This window comes from Lissotriton vulgaris, chromosome 3_1 (assembly GCF_964263255.1).
Source record: "Lissotriton vulgaris chromosome 3_1, aLisVul1.2, whole genome shotgun sequence".
NCBI lineage: Eukaryota > Metazoa > Chordata > Amphibia > Caudata > Salamandridae > Lissotriton > Lissotriton vulgaris.
The window spans coordinates 644,206,446-644,233,717 of record NC_141689.1 but is presented as its reverse complement, the minus strand read 5'-3'; the positions used below and the strand labels follow the sequence as shown (position 1 = coordinate 644,233,717).

The window sequence follows — 27,272 nt, the reverse complement described above, 5'->3', positions numbered from 1 at the left end:
GCCTCGCAGGCCCACCAGAGTACCCCAGCACTCAATGGCGTCTACCAATGACAGGCAACCTCTACGTACAGCGCGGTCTCTTCGGGTGCTCCGAGATTGGTGAGCGCCAGCCCACCAGCAAACATAGAAGGGGATCACTTCGCACCCCGCAGCAGAGCAGCCTCCTGTTCCAACAAGTGTTTTTTCAGTGGCCGCCTATTGATTATACGATATGCCGTTACCAGACAAGGCGCTCCCTCTTGGCCAGCCATGCCGAGAATAGTATCCAGCGGGCACCTGCGCTGATGGATCCTTCACCCTAGTCCCCAGGGCCGAGGTAGCAGTGTAGCCGTAGGCCGGTCCCGAAGCCTGCAGAGGGAGGAGGGAGCACGCACACCCAGCCGGACCCAGCGCCGCCTCGTCTCCAGAAAAGTAACCAACTGGACTGCCTCCTCACTCCCGCCGCACCGCCCAGGTCGCACTGGGACCGTAAGGCCCTGTCCCATCACGGTCCCACGGGTAGGTCTCGAGCGCGGGGCCGGCAGTGCCCCACAGATGTCACACGAGCTGCTCAGCCCGTAGTCCCGAGTCCGCGTGGGGCGGAGGAGGGCAGCCACAAAACGAGCGGGGAGCCGGAGACAGCAGGGGGAACAGATCGGGGGCCAAAGCTCACCTCAACTCCACTGCTCCTCAGCTCACACGTCAGCCTCCAAGAAGACGGAGGACCCGTGCTCGGGACTCTGAGCCCCCATTCGTCGACGCTGACACTGGCGGAATGGGGCGTCGCAGATGTTGCTGCAAGCCTTCTCTCCTCCTGGGTATAATGGCGGGTTTTCTGTATCAGATGGCACAGCGGATCCTGAAGAAATCGGGCTTTAGCCGTGCCCATCCAATGGAGCTTCAATCCCAGGCGGCCAGCATAGATGCCTGCGTGGCCACGCCCCTTGAGCTGAAGAGTTTAACTGGAATATGTCTGTGGACTGGTCCTCTGCTGTATGTAATCTTTTTGCCACTCCATGTGATAAAATCTTCCCCATATCTGGTAATTTAGTCAAACCATTAAGTAGTTATGTTTCAGTCTCAAAAATCTGATTAATTAATGTTGAAGTGTCTGACTTGGAATAGAAAGTGGCGAGTCTACTTGTGCACTGGTAGTGCCCTGAGCCCAACTCCTCCTGCTGCCAGAAGCCCACCCTCAAGACTCAGCGGCAGCTTCGGAGTAAAATATAACTATAATAAAGCAGTTTTAATAACTGCTTTATTATCATTTTATTTTACGCGTCTGCTGGTTCCAATAGTGGGGCGACGCTCCTCCGCCATAACGGAGGAGCCCCCCCTGGGTTGATTGCTCTTGGAAAGCACTCCCACTATGCACACTGATCATCAAGCTACAACACTACTCACCTCATTAAGCACCTCCCCTGTTCTACAACCTCATTGTAATAGTACATAAAATGTACCAGGGCTCTAACCATTCCTTTATCCCTTTATGCTTCTCAGCTACAGTCATGCTATATAAACCTATAGATGCTCACAATTGTATCAATTGCACATGCAATGGTCAGGTTGATGTTGAAAAACAAAGAAACTTAGCAGTGACAATAATTTTCAACAAGTCTTACAACTCAGCTATCGGTGGTGGACAAAGAGCTTGAAAAGCAAATAGTGATTAGCAGAGGATATTTGTCAAAAGCACTGGATTTCCAGGACTGTGTGTTTTTTTACCGGACCGGGGTTACAAATTATAAAATAATTGATGTTTGTACCTGTGTAGGAAATTCTGTGATTATGTTGGTATGTCACCGCTTTAGACATGCACGTAATTGTTAACTGGCAATGATCATAAACATCTTGCTTTTCAGGGTATTGATTATTCTTGGCCAATGGAATTCAGTCAGTCTTGCTTCTGATCTTTTTAGGTACATCTCACAGATTGTTGTTATCTTTATTAGAATGTATTTTTATTAGGTAAAAGCTGAAAATGATTCACTCCTGCTACTGTTTGTTCTCATTGCTTAAACATGCTTATTAAAATAATACGGTTTAGCGCTCCTGTATGGAAGTGGTCAACTTAACCCCCTGTTCATCTTATAAACCGCTTAGCATATAAAACATGTATTCTTGGTCTCAGTTCTATATGGCATAGAACGATTTTGGTATTCCTCCCTCAGCTGTTTTTTTCCAAAGCTTTGTGTGTTCACCTCCGTATTCCCTCCTTTTGGTGATCCAAAGTCCAAGGAACCCCTAACCTTACTTCACTGTCTGAAAGTCGGGCGACTGTCCATTGCACAGCAGTATTCACGCTGCCTCTACAGGACTTTTTTGGCCTGCCTTTACAACAGGCTTGTAATCGAATTGGACCTTATCTTAGAATCCCAGTAGGTATATTCCCCATGTAGCATCTCTTCTTATGCTGCGAGGTTAAAGCAGAGAACTAGACTGTTCAAGCCAATAATTTAGGGCAAATAGAAATCTAAGGCTTGAAAGTCTGGAGAGCCTTGACTGGTTGAAAGGAGGTCTTATTTCTGGTTGGTGCCAGTATGAATGGTCCTGAGGAATGTGACCATGTCTATACCCATCCCAAATACTGTAGTACTTCAACAACTGAGGCAGTGAATACATGATTTCCTTCAAATAGCAAGTCCAGACCCTTTGCTTTGGGCCTCTTGTTTGACATCCAAAGTCTTCAGTCAACTTGCCAAATTATGTAAAGACAAATCTTACAGTGAGGTGATGTTTGTTGAGTCTAATGGGTATCAGCTTATATGCCGCTTGGATATAGTGCATTCAGGAAAGATGTATTTCAAAAAAGAGCCCCAGTTGCAGACAATGTTTTGTAGGATTGTTTTAGAATTAGCTGTTCTTAATGAAGAACCTCTAGATTTTTTTTATGTTCTGTCAATAGTTCTCAAGAATTGTCAATTCTTGCCATACTGAAAATACTGTTGTCTTAGTTGGACTTAGGACTTTTTCATACACTTGGAAATTGCAGGTCTGGAGCAAGAAATATATACTTACATAAATGCACCCATTTATCAGTGATTGGGTTGGTATCATAGAGGACTGAGCACTAAGCACCTTCACATGAACAGAGAAATTGCTCCAGGCAAGTCAAACGACTATCCTTATGGGTCCTGTATCTTCAGATCATTCACATGATCTAAATGATGCTGAGACTGAGATTATTTTGAGAAACTCAGCTCATCTTCCATGGAGCGATGGACAGCCCCTGAGCACCCTCACTAGCCCATGAGAAAACCCTTGGTCTGGTTAGGACAAACCTCCTACATTAAAGGGGTGCTGGACAGGTGCTTCTTTTTCACCATAGAACTGTAGGACTGTAGGACAGGGATCATGGAAGAGAAATGTTCTGCTTCTTTTTGTTTTGCAACTCTATCAAATGACTGGGGCATTAGGAGATATCTTCTCCTACTAAAAAATGAAGGCTTACTGATATTTGCTACCTGTCCCAGCTGCATCAGAGAATGGTTCATCTAGTGTACCACAAAATCTAAACAAAATCGAGGTACTGCGCATCGTCATTGCATAAGACATGCTTCTTAAAGTAGTGCTGTTTAGCAGTACTGTCTGGATAATAGCTTGACCTCCGGCCAATGAAAGCTTATTGGCAAGAGTGATGCTCCTAAAAAGTAGAAAATTGCCCCTTTACTTGGTAAACATCATTGCAGTTGGAAAGGTGGGATCGAGTTGAGCTGTGAACCCACTTTAGAAATCAAAGCTCCAATGTTCAAATCTTGGTAGCATTTAAAGAACTGAGACTGTGACTTTCTTTTGTCTTGACGAAGGTGCTTTTGCTTAATTGGACTTGCTGAAACACACATTATTGCCTTATAAAGCCTGAGCAGTTTTATACTGCAAAATAGATATTGAATTAAGGTTGAGCATTCAATATGCCCTTGTATTAGAGATGCAATATAAAGATGCATTATCAAGTAGAACCCACTGTGTTGGTCCCTCTATGCCATAATATCAAGGTCGCAAATATTGAAATTTAAAAATATTGTGGACAAAAATATCAATATTCCATTGGCTAAGCATATATATTTCAAAGTATTTAACATAAGAAAACTTTAGAAAATTAATTGACGTTAAAAACGTTACAAATAAAAAAGATATATATATTTTTTTAATGCAATACTTGAAAATAAACTAAGAAGTAGCATTACAATATATATATATAATTATTTTACAAATTGTAGTTTATTAAAAATAGTATCATAATTTTAAAAACACATACCTATAAATTATTCAGTATAAGTATATACTAAATAATTATTAAATCAATTACTCAATGTTAACGTAAAATACATTATTAAATTGAACTAAAAATAGAACAAAGTAAAATGACAAAACAGTTGCCTAAAATAATTATAAAATGTTACAATACCCAAAATATGAAACTCATAAAATATTAGGCTACTTAAAAATTGATACTAAAAATAAGCGTATATTAAGAAACTGTAACCCCATACTTGCTTGCAAACCCAACAACCAACAAAGTGATAAAACTACCAAACTAAATATAATTGAAAAGAAATACTTGCCATTTTTTTTAAAGAAACAAATATTTTTAAAGTGTACTTTTACAACGGATTTGAAAAAGTTACTTATTTAAAAAACAGAACCACTAATTGATATATTTTACAACTAAAATATATATGTAGAAAATACTTTCCCACCCTAGGCCTCCATGATCCCACCAAGCTGCCAAAAAATCTAAATTATATTAAAAAAGTATTATAAAAATACTAAATATTTAAAAAATCTAACACATAATACATCAGAATGAACTAACTGAATTCAAACTGGTAAATAAATTACACAATGAATACTCTAACTATCCAACTAAAATTAAAGAATAATTACATCATGTATCAATTAAATATTGTACCCATTTAGGCATCCAATTAGCCATTTACATTGTGTGAACAGTTTAAAAAAATAAATAAAATATTAAAAACACTTCACATCCTACTCCCGTGCAAACGCAACATCCTACCAAAAGTTGAACATGAAATTGAAAGGGAAAGGAAAGAGAGACAGGGATAGCCGCCCCGCGCTGTGCGTAGCGAGTCGAGACAGCAGAAGACCCTCAGAAAGACTTCTGAGACGCTGGGACGCCATACTCTGTTTTAAAGGGCCACCACATACATGAATTACTATAGGGAAGCCCGAGGATTCCGATTAGGTACGGATTATTACACTAGCCCAAGTCCTGATGAGGCCCAAAATTAGTGGGCTGAAACGCGTCGACACCTTTGTTTGAGAGAAGACTCCAGCCAAAATACTGAAAACTATAAATGAAACAATTGGTTTCACAAGGAGTAAAAAGGACATTGAACGGATCTAAAAATTAAAATGATCTGGTACACTCTTTGTAAATAGGACTGGAGGTGCTTACTATCTAAGGAATGCTGAGGCTATATACTAGGAGCTATCATCCTATGTAAAAAATTGGGCTATCAGAATATACCGCAATACCAATTTATTATTGTTTGTATGTATTGTATATGTATATATGTAAAAAGTGATGTGTGTATATATATATATTTGTTTGTCTAAATGTGTCAAAAATAGACCAAATGAATAAGAAATTTGATTCAATTAAATTGAAATCAAACACATAAAAAAAACATTTGCTGTTCTCTATATAGGGTTGGGTTACATGAGGAAACGAAATATAAAATTTGATTCATCCAAATACAATAAATTGGGTATAGGATGCGATAATTAAATGGTCTCATCCATGAAATAACATTATGCTAGCAGAGTCCTAGGCATCATTTTGCTTTATAATAGTATTTATCTACCCAGATGCCTTTGGTTTACCGGGTTTCCCCTGTTTTTTGAAGAAGAACATGAAATTGAAAGCAATTATTTAAATATATTACTAAAGCAAAAGAAAGAATGCAAATACTTAATGTTAAAATAGTAGCAGCTATCTATAGCACACAAACTCATAAAACATTTAAAAACATTGAAATCGAAATTCTATATAACAATATTTAATAAAATGTTATTACACTCAAAAAAATCTCTATTCTTATCTGCGATATTCTGTCCCAGTATATTTGTGGTGTCTCAATATATTTTAGATGATATGTGTGTCTAACAGTATTTTAACAACCATATAAAGCCTTACCCTGGGTAGATTTCTTTGAAGTTGATATCCGATAACTGTCGAAGGCCTAAAACATAGTAGCAGATTTTGCTTCTAAAATGAATATGTTGTTAGAAAAATGCAATTATTTTGTGTAACATTTGTTTTTTTACATTGTTCAATATGTATTATAAAATAGTATGTGCAATACGTATATGCATTTTGATAAAAAAACTTATTAAAACTTGAGGACTCGAATACATTGTAGTACATCTTAGTACAAGCATTTACAATGCAATAGGTCTCCCAGCTTTAAAGTTTGAGCTATTGGCATTGTATATTACAATGTGTTACATTAATTTGTTATCAAACTCTGAATTGTTGTATAAAGATGGTAAATGCTGCAAGAAAAAGCAGCACTGAAATTTATAGCTTTCGCAATCGCTATTGTAATGAAGCTGAACAGGCAGGGACAAAAGCATAGTCATAACAATCGATTTAAAAAATAAATGAAAAAAACACTCACTGAAAGTCTGCTTTCGATTCTGCGACTGTCCGCAAACCCAAAACAACGGCCTCCTCCTCCCCCGAGGGCACCTCACCACGCCCTCGCCCCCTCCTAGCTACGCGGGTGCTGACGCATGCAACCGTCAGGGAGGACACCCACGTGTGAGGAGGAGCGGCCGGGGATCGAACCGCGGGCGCACGCGCCCACGGAGAGAAGCCGCGCCCACGGAGAGAAGCCCCGCCCACGGAGAGAAGCCCATGCCCTAGAGAGAGCCCCGCAGTGGCAGCTGAAGACCGGAGTAGCGGTAAGTGGGGGGGGGGGCGCTTGGTGCACGTGTGTGTGTGTGTGTATGCGACAGCAGGGGTGAGTTCTCTTTATGTGGGGGTGCATGCGTGCATGGGCGCTCGTGTGTGTGTGTGTGTGTCTCTGCGTATGCGCATGCATGTAGGGTGTTGGAGCTTCCCAGGAGACGGCAGCTGAGCGTGTTCGCGCGCGCGTGGCCTACGCCGATCGCCTTTGCGCGCGGCCTGTGCTGTCTCCCGGGAAGCATAGTCAGCAACACAAGCATTTGCAATGCAATGGTCTCGGCATCATTAAAGGTAGAGCTATTGGCATTGCTCATGACATTTTTTTTCTTTAAATGTAAATTGATACTTGTATAGCGCACTACTCACCCGCAAGGGTCTCAAGGCACTTGTACGAATACCGCTGTGGAACCCGTCCTGGCTTTCCCTGTGAGGCGTCCACTCCTGGGCACTCCCAGGGTGAAGGCCAGGCATCCTTAGCGTTGTGGGGGCCGTTGTGGAGATTAAGCAAGCTATTGCCCAGAGTTGCAGAGTGGGACTCTATGATTAGAATAGGCACCGAGGCGAGAATTATCAGGCCCGTGGAATTTTGAGCCCAAGACCCGCCGAGGCGGGGAATTGAACCCTGGTCCCGGGCTAGACCTCTGCATCAGGGTCTGCCGCTCTAACCATTGAGCCACACTCAAAAATAAAACTCTGCCCTCACCACTCTGCACTCACCACCACTCTGCACTCACCACCACTCTGCACTCACCACCATCACCACCACTCTGCACTCACCACCACTCTGCACTCACCACCACTCTGCCCTCACCACCACTCTGCCCTCACCACCACTCTGCCCTCACCACCACTCTGCCCTCACCACCACTCTGCCCTCACCACCACTCTGCACTCACCACCACTCTGCACTCACCCACCACTCTGCACTCACCCACCACTCTGCACTCACCCACCACTCTGCACTCACCCACTGCACCTTTTCTGTAAGAGATTGATCTGTCGCTTGTCAGAGATGTTGTTTACTGTTCCAGTCTCTGATTTCCCAGGGATCCAACTGCCACCCGACCATGGAGATCCTGGTTATAGTCCAAGTGTAGTACATTAAAGAGAGGTGTTCAATATGCCCTGTGAGATGGAGTGTGTGTCCCCAAATCTGCCCCCTTGGACCTCTGGCACCAGAAAGTAATCTAGTTGGGACATTGTCCTCATCCGACTGAGCAGATAGTAGTGCTGTTCCTTCCGAGGCGACTCCTGACAGAAGTCCATCAGACCCATCGACTGTGTAAAATTATGCAGTCTACTGTTGGTTCGCCGTAGGTGCATTGTTGATGTGAATCTGTCCATCTCGGGCCTCATCGTCAGAATCAAGTCTCTCCCTATGACGAGCACAGACAGCAGACTGTAGCATCCATTTGCCTATCTTGGATAATGCCCTAGTTTACAACCCTGGGGATGGGGATATACCAGGATAGCACCATCACCTGCTCGCTGTTCCACTCACCTCGAATAGCAACCCACAGAGTCCGTCAATGTCTGTGTTACAGTGAGTGAAAGTGATCGATGAGCAAAATAATTGTGCCCCTCTGGTGGAGTTGTACTTAAGCAGAAAAATCATTGAATTATCTTAAAATATGCACGCGCCGACACTCAGAGCTCTTAGGGGTCATCGCTAGTGGTTTTACCAGCAGAAATCACAAACAAACGAATAGAAAATAGCCCCGCTTGAACTTCGTGAGTGTCAGACAAAAAAGCAGCATTTCAAAGCCTGGGACGGCCGGGTAACCAGGCAACGAGGCTCGACCTCAAACTCTGAACACAGAAACACTGGCGGCGACCGGCGAATGAGAGAGGCTCTCTCCTTCCCGGCTGAGAGAGGAGACGTCACTGGGGGTCCAATGTAGCACCCGTTCCCACCACGGGACACAGGACGCGCCTTTCCAGGTATGTACACTTCTGTATTTTCCGGGCGCCGCAAACAGAAGTGCTCTACAGACGTTGAATACGGAAACTGCACAGTGCAATTATCACAGAGCTCACAAAATGAGCGGCTTGTTCAGGTGTGAATCATGATTCGTGCATTCTGGGATGTGTGGTCCTGCATGGATAACCCGCTTGCCTTCCCAGTTTTAGATTTGAGTGGTCTTCCGGTCTGGTTATTCGCCTGCATGGGGTTGTAATTGTACAACAGTTTGAGTACGGCCGGGCAGTGTTTGTCGTGCGTGGTTGTTAGAGTGTGTGGTGTAATACAGCGTGGGTGATGGAAGAATCTGTGTGTCCTGCTTGAGGACAGGCGCGCGCCAGTCACGTCGTGGCCTTGCACTGCATACCGACACAATTGTAGTTTTGCTTTTCACATTATGTATATGTGTTTACACTGAAGTATAACCTGCTACAGGCCCCTGGGACCGGACATCAGCAGCGCAGCTTTGAACTCGCGGCCGCCCCGGAAGTCAGGCACGGTCGCCTGTGACGGGGGCGGGGCCACGTTCACACCGGAAGAGGAGGCAGGCGGAGTCGTATCGTCTCGCGGCCCGGGGCTCCTGTGAGCGGTGTAGAGCCCCGGGGCCGCGCCAGCAGGAGGTTGGGCGCCGCATGCTGAGGTAAGGTAAATTCTGGAGCGCGATTGGTGCACTTGTGTGTGTGTATGCTCGTGTGTGTGTGTGTACGTATGTGTGCGACGGTGGCGGCGGGGGAGGGGGAGGGGGGGCCTCGGTGCACTTGTGTGTGTGCGTGCGTGTGTGTATGAGTCAGGGGTGGTGTCTGCACTTGTGTGTGTGCGCGCGTGTGTGTATGAGTCAGGGGTGGTGTCTCTGTATGTATGTATGTGCGTGCGTGCATGGGCGCGTGTGTGTGTGTATGCGCATGCGTGTGTGGTGCTTGCGCTTCCCAGGAGACAGCGCCTGGCCACAGCGCGCGTTCCAGTTACAAATCGCCTGGAAGGATGCGCGTGGCCAGGACTGTCTCCTGGGAATGAGAGTCGCTGACAAAAGATCTCCTGGCGGACACAGCGCTGACGCGCTGTTAAACGCCAGGAGACCTAAAAAAAGCGCTTTTTTAGGTCTCGGCTAGCCGCGCGGAAGCGCGTCTCCGCCGAGATCTTTTGTCACGGACTGTGCTTCCCAGGAGACAGCCTCGGCCACGCGCATTGCCTCTTCAAGGAGGTGATTTCCGCTGGCCACGCGCTCGCGAACGCGCTCAGCTGCTGTCTCCTGGGAAACAGCAACACCACACACGCATGCGCATACACACACACAAGCGCCCATGCACGCACGCACATACATACATACAGAGACACCCCACCCTCACACATACACACACGCGCGCACACACACACAAGTGCACCGAGGCCCCCTCTCCCCCGCCGTCATCGTCGCACACATACATACACACACACACGAGCATACACACACACACAAGTGCACCAAGCCCCCCCCAGCCTTTTGGAACTTACCTGGCCAATGTCGGGGACTCTGCTCTCAGCACGCGGCGCCCAACCTCCTGCTGGCGCGGCCCCGGGGCTCTACACCGCTCACAGGAGCCCCGGGCCGCGAGACGCATCGACTCCGCCTGCCTCCTCTTCCGGTCTGGACGTGGCCCCGCCCCCGTCACAGACGACCGTGCCTGACTTCCGGGGCGGCCGCGGCGGGCTTCCGGGGGCATTTAGGATGCTGCTGTTATTTACAAAATATCTTCTCTGTTATTCACAATGTGGCTTTAAATTAGTTCAGCTCTACAAGTTTTTTTAGCAGCAGATGCAGAACATTGCTGTAGGCACTCCCTAACATAATGAAACCTGACATACGCACAACACAACTCTTTTTCTCCCTTTGGTTTTAATTACATGTCTCCATCTATTATCCACTCTCCTTTTCAAGAAAAGGTTTTGGGGTGCTGGGGTGCCTTAGGGAATATCGTCAGGCGGGTTGCTGTGTGCTGTCCACTCCCTCCCCAGCCCATAGCCTATGACAAGGATGCCATGGGTCTATTTCACTCCTCGCCTGAGTACACTTTAGCCAACTGAAATTCCAAATATTGGCATCATGTACAGACTTCTGTTTCTCCCCTCAGATTGGTGCTAGCGTCGGTGTTATGCAATCAATTAAGCACTCTCACGTCTGGCAAACGTCACTCAAAGCAGAGAATTAGCTAAACATGCAAAACAAACAAAATTGCTGAAAACATTAAATGAAATATTTGTAAACGTTATCTGCCCCTCAGTTTCCATAGATGTGAAATGAATGGTGGTCAGCCATCAGCGGTAGTATTTTTGTGAGAAATATTTTAAATATGCATCTGCTCCACTTACAATTTTTGAGCACACCTGAAATCTGCTACCACGTCTGTGCTTTCTTGAAAGTAGCCATCCGGGCCAGTAGTGAGTGCAGAGTAGTGAGTGTGCAGAGTAGTGAGTGTGCAGAGTAGTGAGTGTGCAGAGTAGTGAGTGTGCAGAGTAGTGAGTGCAGAGTAGTGAGTGCAGAGTAGTGAGTGCAGAGTAGTGAGTGCAGAGTAGTGAGTGCAGAGTAGTGAGTGCAGAGTAGTGAGTAGTGAGTGCAGAGTAGTGAGTGCAGAGTAGTGAGTAGTGAGTGCAGAGTAGTGAGTGCAGAGTAGTGAGTGCAGAGTAGTGAGTGCAGAGTAGTGAGTGCAGAGTAGTGAGTGCAGAGTAGTGAGTGCAGAGTAGTGAGTGTGCAGAGTAGTGAGTGCAGAGTGCCGAGTAGTGAGTGCAGAGTAGTGAGTAGTGAGTGCAGAGTAGTGAGTAGTGAGTGCAGAGTAGTGAGTGCAGAGTAGTGAGTGCAGAGTAGTGAGTGCAGAGTAGTGAGTGCAGAGTGGTGAGTAGTGAGTAGTGAGTGGTGAGTAGTGAGTGCAGAGTAGTGAGTGCAGAGTAGTGAGTGCAGAGTGGTGAGTAGTGAGTGCAGAGTAGTGAGTGCAGAGTGGTGAGTAGTGAGTGCAGAGTGGTGAGTAGTGAGTGCAGAGTAGTGAGTGCAGAGTAGTGAGTGCAGAGTGGTGAGTAGTGAGTGCAGAGTGGTGAGTAGTGAGTGCAGAGTAGTGAGTGCAGAGTGGTGAGTAGTGAGTAGTGAGTGCAGAGTAGTGAGTGCAGAGTAGTGAGTGCAGAGTAGTGAGTGCAGAGTAGTGAGTGCAGAGTAGTGAGTGCAGAGTGGTGAGTAGTGAGTGCAGAGTAGTGAGGAGTGAGTGCAGAGTAGTGAGTGCAGAGTAGTGAGTAGTGAGTGCAAAGTAGTGAGTGCAGAGTAGTGAGTAGTGAGTGCAGAGTAGTGAGTGCAGAGTAGTGAGTGCAGAGTAGTGAGGAGTGAGTGCAGAGTAGTGAGTGCAGAGTAGTGAGTAGTGAGTGCAGAGTAGTGAGTGCAGAGTAGTGAGTAGTGAGTGCAGAGTAGTGAGTAGTGAGTGCAGAGTAGTGAGTGCAGATTAGTGAGTGCAGATTGGTGCTTGCGTCGGTGTTATGCAATCAATTAAGCACTCTCACGTCTGGCAAACGTCACTCAAAGCAGAGAATTAGCTAAACATGCAAAACAAAACAAAATTGCTGAAAACGTTAAATGAAATATTTTTAAACGTTATCTGCCCCTCAGTTTCCATAGATGTGAAATGAATGGTGGTCAGCCATCAGCGGTAGTATTTTTGTGAGAAATATTTTAAATATGCATCTGCTCCACTTACAATTTTTGAGCACACCTGAAATCTGCTACCACGTCTGTGCTTTCTTGAAAGTAGCCATCCGGGCCAGTAGTGAGTGCAGAGTAGTGAGTGCAGAGTAGTGAGTGCAGAGTAGTGAGTGCAGAGTAGTGAGTGTGCAGAGTAGTGAGTGTGCAGAGTAGTGAGTAGTGAGTAGTGAGTGCAGAGTAGTGAGTGCAGAGTAGTGAGTGCAGAGTAGTGAGTGCAGAGTAGTGAGGGCAGAGTGCAGAGTAGTGAGTAGTGAGTGCAGAGTAGTGAGTGCAGAGTAGTGAGTAGTGAGTGCAGAGTAGTGAGTAGTGAGTGCAGAGTAGTGAGGGCAGAGTGCAGAGTAGTGAGTAGTGAGTGCAGAGTAGTGAGTAGTGAGTGCAGAGTGGTGAGTAGTGAGTGCAGAGTAGTGAGTAGTGAGTGCAGAGTAGTGAGTGCAGAGTAGTGAGTAGTGAGTGCAGAGTAGTGAGTGCAGAGTAGTGAGTAGTGAGTGCAGAGTAGTGAGTACAGAGTAGTGAGTAGTGAGTGCAGAGTAGTGAGTGCAGAGTAGTGAGTAGTGAGTGCAGAGTAGTGAGTAGTGAGTGCAGAGTAGTGAGGGCAGAGTGCAGAGTAGTGAGTGCAGAGTAGTGAGTGCAGAGTAGTGAGTAGTGAGTGCAGAGTGGTGAGTAGTGAGTGCAGAGTAGTGAGTAGTGAGTGCAGAGTAGTGAGGGCAGAGTGCAGAGTAGTGAGTAGTGAGTGCAGAGTAGTGAGTGCAGAGTAGTGAGTAGTGAGTGCAGAGTGGTGAGTAGTGAGTGCAGAGTAGTGAGTAGTGAGTGCAGAGTAGTGAGTGCAGAGTAGTGAGTAGTGAGTGCAGAGTAGTGAGTGCAGAGTAGTGAGTAGTGAGTGCAGAGTAGTGAGTGCAGAGTAGTGAGTAGTGAGTGCAGAGTAGTGAGTGCAGAGTAGTGAGTAGTGAGTGCAGAGTAGTGAGTAGTGAGTGCAGAGTAGTGAGGGCAGAGTGCAGAGTAGTGAGTGCAGAGTAGTGAGCGCAGAGTAGTGAGTAGTGAGTGCAGAGTGGTGAGTAGTGAGTGCAGAGTAGTGAGTAGTGAGTGCAGAGTAGTGAGGGCAGAGTGGTGAGTAGTGAGTGCAGAGTAGTGAGTAGTGAGTGCAGAGTGGTGAGTAGTGAGTGCAGAGTAGTGAGTGCAGAGTAGTGAGTGCAGAGTAGTGAGTAGTGAGTGCAGAGTGGTGAGTAGTGAGTGCAGAGTAGTGAGTAGTGAGTGCAGAGTAGTGAGTAGTGAGTGCAGAGTAGTGAGGGCAGAGTGCAGAGTAGTGAGTAGTGAGTGCAGAGTAGTGAGTGCAGAGTAGTGAGTAGTGAGTGCAGAGTGGTGAGTAGTGAGTGCAGAGTAGTGAGTAGTGAGTGCAGAGTAGTGAGTGCAGAGTAGTGAGTAGTGAGTGCAGAGTAGTGAGTGCAGAGTAGTGAGTAGTGAGTGCAGAGTAGTGAGTACAGAGTAGTGAGTAGTGAGTGCAGAGTAGTGAGTGCAGAGTAGTGAGTAGTGAGTGCAGAGTAGTGAGTAGTGAGTGCAGAGTAGTGAGGGCAGAGTGCAGAGTAGTGAGTGCAGAGTAGTGAGTGCAGAGTAGTGAGTAGTGAGTGCAGAGTGGTGAGTAGTGAGTGCAGAGTAGTGAGTAGTGAGTGCAGAGTAGTGAGGGCAGAGTGCAGAGTAGTGAGTAGTGAGTGCAGAGTAGTGAGTGCAGAGTAGTGAGTAGTGAGTGCAGAGTGGTGAGTAGTGAGTGCAGAGTAGTGAGTAGTGAGTGCAGAGTAGTGAGTGCAGAGTAGTGAGTAGTGAGTGCAGAGTAGTGAGTGCAGAGTAGTGAGTAGTGAGTGCAGAGTAGTGAGTGCAGAGTAGTGAGTAGTGAGTGCAGAGTAGTGAGTGCAGAGTAGTGAGTAGTGAGTGCAGAGTAGTGAGTAGTGAGTGCAGAGTAGTGAGGGCAGAGTGCAGAGTAGTGAGTGCAGAGTAGTGAGCGCAGAGTAGTGAGTAGTGAGTGCAGAGTGGTGAGTAGTGAGTGCAGAGTAGTGAGTAGTGAGTGCAGAGTAGTGAGGGCAGAGTGGTGAGTAGTGAGTGCAGAGTAGTGAGTGCAGAGTAGTGAGTAGTGAGTGCAGAGTGGTGAGTAGTGAGTGCAGAGTAGTGAGTAGTGAGTGCAGAGTAGTGAGTGCAGAGTAGTGAGTAGTGAGTGCAGAGTGGTGAGTAGTGAGTGCAGAGTAGTGAGTAGTGAGTGCAGAGTAGTGAGTAGTGAGTGCAGAGTAGTGAGGGCAGAGTGCAGAGTAGTGAGTAGTGAGTGCAGAGTAGTGAGTGCAGAGTAGTGAGTAGTGAGTGCAGAGTGGTGAGTAGTGAGTGCAGAGTAGTGAGTAGTGAGTGCAGAGTAGTGAGTAGTGAGTGCAGAGTAGTGAGTGCAGAGTAGTGAGTGCAGAGTGGTGAGTAGTGAGTGCAGAGTAGTGAGTAGTGAGTGCAGAGTAGTGAGTAGTGAGTGCAGAGTAGTGAGGGCAGAGTGGTGAGTAGTGAGTGCAGAGTAGTGAGTGCAGAGTAGTGAGTAGTGAGTGCAGAGTGGTGAGTAGTGAGTGCAGAGTAGTGAGTGCAGAGTAGTGAGTGCAGAGTAGTGAGTGCAGAGTAGTGAGTAGTGAGTGCAGAGTAGTGAGTAGTGAGTGCAGAGTAGTGAGGGCAGAGTGCAGAGTAGTGAGTAGTGAGTGCAGAGTAGTGAGTGCAGAGTAGTGAGTAGTGAGTGCAGAGTGGTGAGTAGTGAGTGCAGAGTAGTGAGTGCAGAGTAGTGAGTGCAGAGTAGTGAGTAGTGAGTGCAGAGTAGTGAGTGCAGAGTGGTGAGTAGTGAGTGCAGAGTGGTGAGTAGTGAGTGCAGAGTAGTGAGTAGTGAGTGCAGAGTAGTGAGTAGTGAGTGCAGAGTAGTGAGTAGTGAGTGCAGAGTAGTGAGTGCAGAGTAGTGAGTAGTGAGTGCAGAGAGGTGAGTAGTGAGTGCAGAGTAGTGAGTAGTGAGTGCAGAGTAGTGAGGGCAGAGTGCAGAGTAGTGAGTAGTGAGTGCAGAGTAGTGAGTGCAGAGTAGTGAGTAGTGAGTGTGGAGTGGTGAGTAGTGAGTGCAGAGTAGTGAGTAGTGAGTGCAGAGTAGTGAGTGCAGAGTAGTGAGTAGTGAGTGCAGAGTAGTGAGTGCAGAGTAGTGAGTGCAGAGTAGTGAGTAGTGAGTGCAGAGTAGTGAGTAGTGAGTGCAGAGTGGTGAGTAGTGAGTGCAGAGTAGTGAGTAGTGAGTGCAGAGTAGTGAGTAGTGAGTGCAGAGTAGTGAGTAGTGAGTGCAGAGTAGTGAGTGCAGAGTAGTGAGTGCAGAGTGGTGAGTAGTGAGTGCAGAGTAGTGAGTGCAGAGTAGTGAGTAGTGAGTGCAGAGTAGTGAGTGCAGAGTAGTGAGTAGTGAGTGCAGAGTAGTGAGTGCAGAGTAGTGAGGGCAGAGTGCAGAGTAGTGAGTGCAGAGTAGTGAGTGCAGAGTAGTGAGTAGTGAGTGCAGAGTGGTGAGTAGTGAGTGCAGAGTGGTGAGTAGTGAGTGCAGAGTAGTGAGGGCAGAGTGCAGAGTAGTGAGTAGTGAGTGCAGAGTAGTGAGTGCAGAGTAGTGAGTAGTGAGTGCAGAGTAGTGAGTAGTGAGTGCAGAGTGGTGAGTAGTGAGTGCAGAGTGGTGAGTAGTGAGTGCAGAGTAGTGAGTGCAGAGTAGTGAGTAGTGAGTGCAGAGTAGTGAGTGCAGAGTAGTGAGTAGTGAGTGCAGAGTAGTGAGTGCAGAGTAGTGAGTAGTGAGGGCAGAGTAGTGAGGGCAGAGTAGTGAGTAGTGAGTGCAGAGTAGTGAGGGCAGAGTGCAGAGTAGTGAGGGCAGAGTGCAGAGTAGTGAGTGCAGAGTAGTGAGTGCAGAGTAGTGAGTGCAGAGTAGTGAGTAGTGAGTGCAGAGTAGTGAGTAGTGAGTGCAGAGTAGTGAGTAGTGAGTGCAGAGTAGTGAGTAGTGAATGCAGAGTAGTGAGTAGTGAGTGCAGAGTAGTGAGTGCAGAGTAGTGAGTGCAGAGTAGTGAGTGCAGAGTGGTGAGTAGTGAGTGCAGAGTAGTGAGTAGTGAGTGCAGAGTAGTGAGTGCAGAGTAGTGAGTAGTGAGTGCAGAGTAGTGAGTGCAGAGTAGTGAGTAGTGAGTGCATAGTAGTGAGTGCAGAGTAGTGAGTAGTGAGTGCAGAGTAGTGAGTAGTGAGGGCAGAGTAGTGAGGGCAGAGTAGTGAGTAGTGAGTGCAGAGTAGTGAGGGCAGAGTGCAGAGTAGTGAGGGCAGAGTGCAGAGTAGTGAGGGCAGAGTAGTGAGTAGTGAGTGCAGAGTAGTGAGTAGTGAGTGCAGAGTAGTGAGTAGTGAGTGCAGAGTAGTGAGTGCAGAGTAGTGAGTGCAGAGTAGTGAGTGCAGAGTAGTGAGTAGTGAGTGCAGAGTAGTGAGTAGTGAGTGCAGAGTAGTGAGTAGTGAGTGCAGAGTAGTGAGTGCAGAGTAGTGAGTAGTGAGTGCAGAGTAGTGAGTGCAGAGTAGTGAGTAGTGAGTGCAGAGTAGTGAGTGCAGAGTAGTGAGTAGTGAGTGCATAGTAGTGAGTGCAGAGTAGTGAGTAGTGAGTGCAGAGTAGTGAGTAGTGAGGGCAGAGTAGTGAGGGCAGAGTAGTGAGTAGTGAGTGCAGAGTAGTGAGGGCAGAGTGCAGAGTAGTGAGGGCAGAGTGCAGAGTAGTGAGGGCAGAGTAGTGAGTAGTGAGTGCAGAGTAGTGAGTAGTGAGTGCAGAGTAGTGAGTAGTGAGTGCAGAGTAGTGAGTGCAGAGTAGTGAGTGCAGAGTAGTGAGTGCAGAGTAGTGAGTAGTGAGTGCAGAGTAGTGAGTAGTGAGTGCAGAGTAGTGAGTAGTGAGTGCAGAGTAGTGAGTGCAGAGTAGTGAGTGCAGAGTAGTGAGTGCAGAGTAGTGAGTAGTGAGTGCAGAGTAGTGAGTGCAGAGTAGTGAGTGCAGAGTAGTGAGTAGTGAGTGCAGAGTAGTGAGTGCAGAGTAGTGAGTGCAGAGTAGTGAGTAGTGAGTGCAGAGTAATGAGTAGTGAGTGCAGAGTAGTGAGTAGTGAGTGCTGAGTAGTGAGTAGTGAGTGCTGAGTAGTGAGTAGTGAGTGCAGAGTAGTGAGTGCAGAGTAGTGAGTGCAGAGTAGTGAGTGCAGAGTAGTGAGTGCAGAGTAGTGAGTGCAGAGTAGTGAGTGCAGAGTAGTGAGTAGTGAGTGCAGAGTAGTGAGTAGTGAGTGCAGAGTAGTGAGTAGTGAGTGCAGAGTAGTGAGTAGTGAGTGCAGAGTAGTGAGTAGTGAGTGCAGAGTAGTGAGGGCAGAGTGCAGAGTAGTGAGGGCAGAGTAGTGAGTGCAGAGTAGTGAGTGCAGAGTAGTGAGTAGTGAGTGCAGAGTAGTGAGTAGTGAGTGCAGAGTAGTGAGTAGTGAGTGCAGAGTAGTGAGTGCAGAGTAGTGAGTGCAGAGTAGTGAGTGCAGAGTAGTGAGTAGTGAGTGCAGAGTAGTGAGTGCAGAGTAGTGAGTGCAGAGTAGTGAGTAGTGAGTGCAGAGTAATGAGTAGTGAGTGCAGAGTAGTGAGTAGTGAGTGCTGAGTAGTGAGTAGTGAGTGCTGAGTAGTGAGTGCAGAGTAGTGAGTGCAGAGTAGTGAGTGCAGAGTAGTGAGTGCAGAGTAGTGAGTGCAGAGTAGTGAGTGCAGAGTAGTGAGTGCAGAGTAGTGAGTAGTGAGTGCAGAGTAGTGAGTAGTGAGTGCAGAGTAGTGAGTAGTGAGTGCAGAGTAGTGAGTAGTGAGTGCAGAGTAGTGAGTAGTGAGTGCAGAGTAATGAGTAGTGAGTGCAGAGTAGTGAGTGCAGAGTAGTGAGTGCAGAGTAGTGAGTGCAGAGTAGTGAGTGCAGAGTAGTGAGTGCAGAGTAGTGAGTAGTGAGTGCAGAGTGGTGAGTAGTGAGTGCAGAGTAGTGAGTGCAGAGTAGTGAGTAGTGAGTGCAGAGTAGTGAGTGCAGAGTAGTGAGTAGTGAGTGCAGAGTAGTGAGTGCAGAGTAGTGAGTAGTGAGTGCAGAGTAGTGAGTGCAGAGTAGTGAGTAGTGAGGGCAGAGTAGTGAGGGCAGAGTAGTGAGTAGTGAGTGCAGAGTAGTGAGGGCAGAGTGCAGAGTAGTGAGGGCAGAGTGCAGAGTAGTGAGGGCAGAGTGCAGAGTAGTGAGGGCAGAGTGCAGAGTAGTGAGGGCAGAGTAGTGAGTGCAGAGTAGTGAGTGCAGAGTAGTGAGTGCAGAGTAGTGAGTAGTGAGTGCAGAGTAGTGAGTGCAGAGTAGTGAGTAGTGAGTGCAGAGTAGTGAGTGCAGAGTAGTGAGTGCAGAGTAGTGAGTAGTGAGTGCAGAGTAGTGAGTGCAGAGTAGTGAGTAGTGAGTGCATAGTAGTGAGTGCAGAGTAGTGAGTAGTGAGTGCAGAGTAGTGAGTGCAGAGTAGTGAGTAGTGAGGGCAGAGTAGTGAGGGCAGAGTAGTGAGTAGTGAGTGCAGAGTAGTGAGGGCAGAGTGCAGAGTAGTTAGGGCAGAGTGCAGAGTAGTGAGGGCAGAGTAGCGAGTAGTGAGTGCAGAGTAGTGAGTAGTGAGTGCAGAGTAGTGAGTAGTGAGTGCAGAGTAGTGAGTGCAGAGTAGTGAGTGCAGAGTAGTGAGTAGTGAGTGCAGAGTAGTGAGTAGTGAGTGCAGAGTAGTGAGTGCAGAGTAGTGAGTAGTGAGTGCAGAGTAGTGAGTAGTGAGTGCAGAGTAGTGAGTAGTGAGTGCAGAGTAGTGAGTGCAGAGTAGTGAGTAGTGAGTGCAGAGTAGTGAGTAGTGAGTGCAGAGTAGTGAGTAGTGAGTGCAGAGTAATGAGTAGTGAGTGCAGAGTAGTGAGTAGTGAGTGCAGAGTAATGAGTAGTGAGTGCAGAGTAGTGAGTAGTGAGTGCTGAGTAGTGAGTAGTGAGTGCAGAGTAGTGAGTAGTGAGTGCAGAGGAGTGAGTGCAGAGTAGTGAGTGCAGAGTAGTGAGTAGTGAGTGCAGAGTAGTGAGTAGTGAGTGCAGAGTAATGAGTAGTGAGTGCAGAGTAGTGAGTAGTGAGTAGTGAGTAGTGAGTGCAGAGTAGTGAGTGCAGAGTAGTGAGTAGTGAGTAGTGAGTAGTGAGTGCAGAGTAGTGAGTGCAGAGTAGTGAGTGCAGAGTAGTGAGTGCAGAGTAGTGAGTGCAGAGTAGTGAGTGCAGAGTAGTGAGTGCAGAGTAGTGAGTGCAGAGTAGTGAGTAGTGAGTGCAGAGTAGTGAGTAGTGAGTGCAGAGTAGTGAGTAGTGAGTGCAGAGTAGTGAGTAGTGAGTGCAGAGTAGTGAGTGCAGAGTAGTGAGTGCAGAGTGAGTGTGCAGAGCAGTGAGTGCAGGTGCAGAGTGGTGTGTGCTGTTGAGTGCAGAGTGCTGTGTATTGGCAATGTAAATGACAATGCCATTTATTTATGATTTAAAGAAAAAAAAAGAAATGTCATGAGCAATGCCAATAGCTCTAACTTTAATGATGCCGAGACCATTGCATTGCAAATGCTTGTTATAGCTATTTGGTTGTTGGGCAGTGGGTGCCTCTATCTCGGTCAGAATTGCATTGGGGCACAAATTTATGTGAATAGAGGAGCCTGCAGATTTATTGAAACTGGCTAAAGGTCCTAAATAACATGAGGTGTTAATAGTATTTGAAAGGGGAACTCATTTTGTCTTAACTGTAGTTCCTCCATTTTCCCTTCCTCGTGTCCTGAGTGACAGTCGGAATGCTCAGGCTCAGTAAAATCAGCAGGGCAATTCCTTTGAATCATTAGGAGGGGATTCCGTATGTGGGCATCCCCATAGGAGTCATAACTATCCAGTGCAACTCCTCTTACTCAGAGTCCTTGATACAGATACAGACTTGCTCAACGTTTAACACCTTGGCTGCTAAGGGTTTTCCCGCTGGGTGCTGGAACTCATTTTTTCCCATTGTTCATGACAAGGTCAGCTCGTCATAAGCGCAGGGCAGGTAACACCCATGACGAGCTGGCCTTGTCATTAGCATGGAAGGGGTTAAAGTAATGTTGCAGTGTCAGCACATCGAGAGATGAGTGTGAGGGCGATTCATGTTGTAGTCGCTGACTGGCACCTCAACTGTGTGCTAACTAGACGTTCCATCCAATGGTGCAACATGTGTAATTTCAGAAATATGGCCTGGAGGATCAGTGGCGGGTAGTTGCTTAGAGGAAGGGGAGCAGGGGATAAGAAAGAAAAGCAAGGATAAAATGTAATATGCAGAGGATAGCATAGAGGGTAATGCTGTCAGGGCCAAGGAGAGTGAAACCCGGGCCCTCACATAAGACCGAATGTAAATATAAAATAAGCAACTTGCTGTGTTGACTTCATCATGTTTGACAGTGCTTTGTAATGTAAAATAACAGCAGTTTGCATGTAAAAATGCCTGTAGTATAATGCATTTGGGGTCGTTCTGATGAAGAGGTCGTAGATCCTATGCACCAGGAGGGACCTGGCATAATTGATAGTTTTTTTTCTATTTATCATGTCATTCTTCAGCCAGTTTACCACTTTCTTTAACAGAAATGTGGGTAGTCCAATAAATTCCTGTTCCCTCTGTGAACACTGCAATTTATTGGCATTTATTATAATGAAGAAAGTTTGGATCCTTGAAAAACTATTTTATCAGCTATACGGCTACATGCGGATGCCCTCTGCACTCGTGTAATCATCTGTCCAAAAAGCATAGCACTTATGTACCCATTTCTTCATTATTATGTTTTATGATTTCCAAAATAGACAAGAACTTCTCCACACTAGTGCCATCAAATATTAATGCTTATTGGATGAATCAATACCTTTGTTGCAGGAAGATTCACAGAGATGAATCTCCCTTCAAATTTGTGCTTGTTTTCATCTTACTCTTCAAAAAATATTCTTTAATTTTTTCTATGAGTTTATGATTTCCTCTGTTCCACATTTCCTAAAGCTGGTTCAGGATGCTACACAGAATTAGAAAGAAAAGTCAAACAGCACAACTGGACCTCATTTCTTCCCAAAGTTTTAGTTGCTTTCCCAGCTGAGCCACAGGATACGCCTCAGATTCCTCTGGGGGTATCCTGCTGGTTTAGAGGATGCAGTGAATTGAGCCCTTGATGCGAAAACAAGATCCCCGAGCATGGTTTTGCCAGCAAATCTTGAGAAGTGCATAACATGAATTCCTGTGACCACGTCATCAGGTCAAAATGGTTTAATTTTCTTTGTCATAATTAGGCTTATTCGTGATTTTAAACTTGAACTAATCCAGCATCTTTGATTAGACTCTGTTGGCAAGTGTGATGCTCACTCAAGCACATATGGAGGAAACGGAAATTACAGTATATTTTTTCTGCCTCAAAGGTGTCCCTTTGAACCTGCAAAGATTCTTAATCGATAAAAAATATCTTGCACACCCAGTTGGTTCAGTAGTTATGTTACCTCTCTCAGTTGCCATAGTCTATGTATCACAGTCAGTGATACTAGGTAATTTATTGACAGTGAAGCTGTGATGGCCTTCTTATAATCCCCTTACTTAATGATTAAATGTATTCATTTGGTGTTCTATGTTTTGATAAAAAAATTACTTTGAGACCTTTTCATTGTAAGTATTCACGACTTAACCGAATTCGTTTGGCGGTGTTTGTGTTTTACATTCATGATAATATTATTTGTATGTGGAAGCAATTGTAAACTTCAATACAAGTGTCAGACATGTTATAACGTTGTGTGCATCAGCTTTGTTCTACAGATGGAAGCCAAGGCGAACTTAAGAAAATGGATGGATTCTGTTCCAAGCAAAAATCTGTAAGTACTCGGAGTTTGTACACATTTATTATATAAACCGAGTCTACCATGTTGAAACACAATTTTGTTTAATAGTTGGGGGCCCATTAGGACTTTGCCCGCCCGCCATCCTGTCGGTGAAAGGGACCGCCCGCCATAAGGTTGGGGGTCCCGTGGGCAGTATTAGGATGCGCCCGCCACAGTGGCGGGCGCATCCTGCATTCCTACCATTGTGGCGGGCGGTGCACCGCCACAATCGCAGGACAACATGCTGTGCACTTCCATGCTGTGCATGGAACTGCTGGGGGGTACCATAGGTATTCCCCATGTGCACCCCCCCGGAGTCCCTTGGGGCCCGCAACGGGCCCCTGCAGGGCGTCTCCGCATGCCTTTCCGTGGCGGCATTGCTGCCACGGAAAGGCATTGTTTAAAGCCCATGCTAATTTGGCTGGTGGTGTCTGATAGACACCGCCACCATATAAACCGTTTGCGACCGGGGGCAGAAAAGCGGCGGACGGTCTTTCCATCCGCCCCGGACCCCCCAGCAATACTAATATGGCGGACACCGCCACCATATAAACCGTTTGCGACCGGGGGCAGAAAAGCGGCGGACAGTCTTTCCATCTGCCCCGGACCCCCCTGCAATACTAATATGGCGGGGGGTCATTCCAGAGCGGATGGCGGGCGGATTGCCCCCACCAGGCCGACGGTGGCAATCCGCCTGCCATCCTAATAGGCCCCTAAGAATGTATTGACTCTTTTTAGTTGCATGCCACTTGTGTAATGTGCATTATGTCGGAAGACATCATTGCCTGGTTGTATTTCTCCCTCTGGCTCGGATATGCTTTCACAAACCTACAGACACACCCTCTTTTCTAAAACCCTACTTGCACAAATCCCATGCATATGGAAAACCAAATCCGGAGGTCGAGCATTGTCCTATATCGCTCCTAAAGTGACCTGTCTGTACACATAAGAACTTCCTTGTAACTTCTTGAATTCCACAAGAACCTGAACACTTGACTTTTCTAGTTGTTCCGCTAGGCCCTAGGAGTGGCTAGACTCACACCTGCTTAGCTGAAGATATCCTTCTGGGTGATAGTGTGCTCTACAAATCTGCATAACATATTCAGGGGATTTCTCATTTTTAGATTTAGCTGCACGTTGATTTAGCTGTCTGTTGACAGACCTCTTTTTCCAATTCATAGAATGTATTTAGAGTGGACTTTGTGTGAGCCCCTTGCTCATGACTGGATGAATTTACTATCTGTCTCACATATCTGCTTTTAATACCGTGGCTTTCCTCCCTCTTCTTGTGTTTGTCACACCCAGGTGCCTTTTGCTCTGACAGTGTTCTTATTTGATGAGTTGTTTCCTTCCATTGCTGGCACCCGGCAACTATTTGTCCTTTTACATAATTCTATAGCATTTGACTTCTCCTACTGGATGGGAGTGCTCAACCCCCTCCTCTTTCCCCTCGAATCTAGCTCCCAAAGTATCCCCTCTACTGTATATGGGTGTCTTCTGGCTTGTCCCTCTGGACTGAATGTCAGGTGCTGGTGCTCCAGCTACCAGTGGTACTGAAACAATTTTCAGAGTGGGGTTGCTGCCATCAGTATTCTATCACTGAAGACATAAGGATTGTGAAAAATCAAAGTGTCTTACAAAGGACAAGTGTAGCAAATAGACCATGTCATTTCAGCAGGACAGTAGTAAGGGGTTGGTATGCAGGTGCTGCTGCATTTTAGAGCACACTGTCACAAATATATTACTTGAACATGATGTTGTAGCGACCTGTCATTTACAAACAGCATATTATCATTTGAAATGACCACTGATTTACTCAGACATGCAGATTTAGTGATAAAAACATTAAATTGTGCTTCATTTACGCAAATGCATAAAAGTGGTAGATGGAATGCTTGAATTATTCTTAGCCATTGGTTATTACTTTGGGTCACATCCCAGTCCATCATTATTTTGCACACCATGCCACCTCAGTCTGGACCCAGCTATATGCAAATCAGTTTTGACCCTCCTCCAATTGGAACAGTCCAGCCCAAACTACCAAGCCAGGTCTTACTTGAACCGGTTAAGAACTGGTCCTAGATTGCTTGTGTTCCCGTTCAGGGAGGACCACACTTGGCAGTTCAGGCTGGACTGTTTCTATGAGTCATAGTATGTATAAGTTAGTATAAAGGAATGTTGTAAATGGCCATTTGTCTTCATAACTTTAAAGGAATATGTAGCTTTTGACTTAAAATGTAGCAGCATTTGTTGACATTTATAGTAAAACTAGAGGGCAAAAAGAAAGATCAAATAACATTTCATAAAGCAAAATAATAAAAATTGATGACACAACAAAACACAGCAGAAAGAAACACAATAACCACAACAAACTGCAGTGTAATAATGCAGTACAAAAACATAACATCAGAAAAAGCAATCACTCTCACAACAAAGTGCAACACTAAAGTTATGATTTCATTATACAGTGGTAAAAGGTGTTTGCACCAAGCACTGAATTACTTACCACCAAGAACATGAAATAGTACCAGTCAAGATGTTATGTGATCCAACCAATGACCTGGAGAGGGCCCCATGAACTAGCAAGTGATTAGAGTCTAGGTGCCATTGGAAACACAAATATAACCTGTAACCATTCCAAACGATAACACCCGCCAAGAATTCCTGGTGTCACTAAATATCTGGCCTGAGGTATCAGGTAGCTGTTACACCCATCAGAGAAACCAGGACCAAACAGGGAAAAGGGGTATCAGAAAACCCGGACTGGAATTGTCCTCTAGATTGATTTATCTCAAGTTATGGTGATGTCTTAGACTTTCCATCGTGTGAACTCGTACACTTTGAGGGGTATGGACCAGCAGTCGTACTGGTGGAGTGAATGGTGATGATCTCCAGTTGGACTAGTTAGGAACCCCAAGATGGATGTAGACAGACAAGTTGCCAGCTGAGGTTTAGGGTACATAAGGCAGGAAAGCACAATAAATCTACAAAGTCAGGTGTACCAAGCAAAAGAACTAAAGGGAAGCCCTAATTGCAAGGAATCCGTTTGGGAGAAAACAACAAAGGTACAATCAAGGTAAATGGTGCAAAGTAGGAAAACCACAGTAACTTTGCAACACGTTGCCAGGCATCCGTACTGTCCTGAAGGAGCTGTACATACTGACTCCCCCATAAGTAATAGAGTAAGTCAGGAAGTGAGCATGATCAGTGAAGCTAAGTTGTGCAGTCTGCTTGAGCCCAGTCTCCACTGCCTGTTATCCAAATTCTCCAGGCTTTCGTAACCATGCAATAGACCCTTTTGAATCTTAACATCCATCCACAAAATGCCATCAGCTTCATTGACAGTCCATCAAAGCAATGGCAAACAATGAAATTAATGTGAAAGCCAGTGATTTAAAGATGCTGAACCAAAGCCCACTCTCTTTCTCACTCTACTTCTTATTTTTTCTTTTAGAGACTTTGTGAGAAGTTGGCCTGGTATATGCTGTCCACTAATTAAAGTGGGCACCCTGTACCATTCCAAACAACCCTTATGGTGATTTAAGAGGCCAAAGATAACCTTAGAAAGCTATCCAACTGGTAGCTGTAGAGAGCAGCCTTCAGGCTTAGTCTTGAAGGAATGTTAAGCAGCTTATTTTACCAGAATGTAAACGTATAGTATTGGTTAAATGAAAGGGGAACCGCACAGTAGTTATAAAAATATGTATGTATTATTATAACACTCCCTAGTACGATAAAGTAAATGCTTCATGCAGATAATCACAAAGTACACAATACTGTAGCACAGAATCAATAGTAAGTAGCACTAATACACAGTGGGCTCCAGGGAGAGACCAAACCATATGCTAAAATAGTGGTATAAGACCATGACTCGAGTCAAGACAGTGTCCAGAGGATGAAGAATCACTGGGACCCCAAGGAACAAGCTTAAAACATGGCTGTTTTCCTGCCCCTAAGCTTACTCTCCCGTGTTGCTACCAGGCAGTCAGCCCAGGACACTCGTTGAGTAACAGTGCGCTTTATAAATACTCCCATATAGACATAGTAGGGACCCCACGGAGGACGTGTGCAGTGTGGGAACACGACTGGGTGTGCCTTACAATTCTATGGGAGAGATGCTGTTGAAGTTCTAAAGTTTAAGAACCCTTCCCAGTGGACTTCAAAGAAACCCAGTAGAACTTAGGAGGTTGGAGAGCCAATCCACCCATGGATACCGTACTACCAGAGTTACCCAACCCAGGGAAGTCGAGTGCATAGGTCTGAAGTGGTGTCAGAAACCGCAGTCGAACCCATTGGGGTACTTCGAAGAAATGCCAATGCTGGAAGGAAGAAAAGGGTCCATTGGAATCCAAAGGTGGATTCTTGATGAAGAGTACCTGAAAGCAGAGGGGACAGAGTCTGGGTTACTTAGGAGTGACCAGGGGCTTGGTAGACGAATGCCCACCGATGACGGGTGCTTTAGGAGCGTTGAGGGGGTTCTTGACTCTGCAGCCACATGGACCAGGAGACAGCGAGGATGACCAGGAGCCAGATGCAAGATGTCTCACGAAGAATGTCGAATGCTGAGGGGTCGGTGTCCGGTGGGAGCACCTACAAGCCTTGGCAATGCCAACCCAAGCAGAAGGGCAAGGAAGGTTACGGTTTGGACCAGCAAAGTCCAGAGACTCACCAAACCCAGGGGAGTCTGGGCAAGCCTGGAGCAACCAGGGGAGCCAAAGAAAAGCAAAGTTGGCCCTCAAGTGGACCCACAGGCCGGTGGCACAGGAGTCGCGAGGGGACCTT

General features: G+C 46.2%; 1 protein-coding gene across 1 annotated transcript in view; it reads left to right on the top strand.

The window, feature by feature from the left end:
• Positions 1 to 27,272, top strand: part of ERAP1 (endoplasmic reticulum aminopeptidase 1) — a 507,475-nt gene that overhangs the window by 271,330 nt on the left and 208,873 nt on the right. The window contains exon 10 of the mRNA XM_086960958.1: positions 22,416 to 22,484. Coding sequence (XP_086817084.1) covers positions 22,416 to 22,484 — 69 coding nt within the window. The remainder of the gene's footprint in view (positions 1 to 22,415; positions 22,485 to 27,272) is intronic.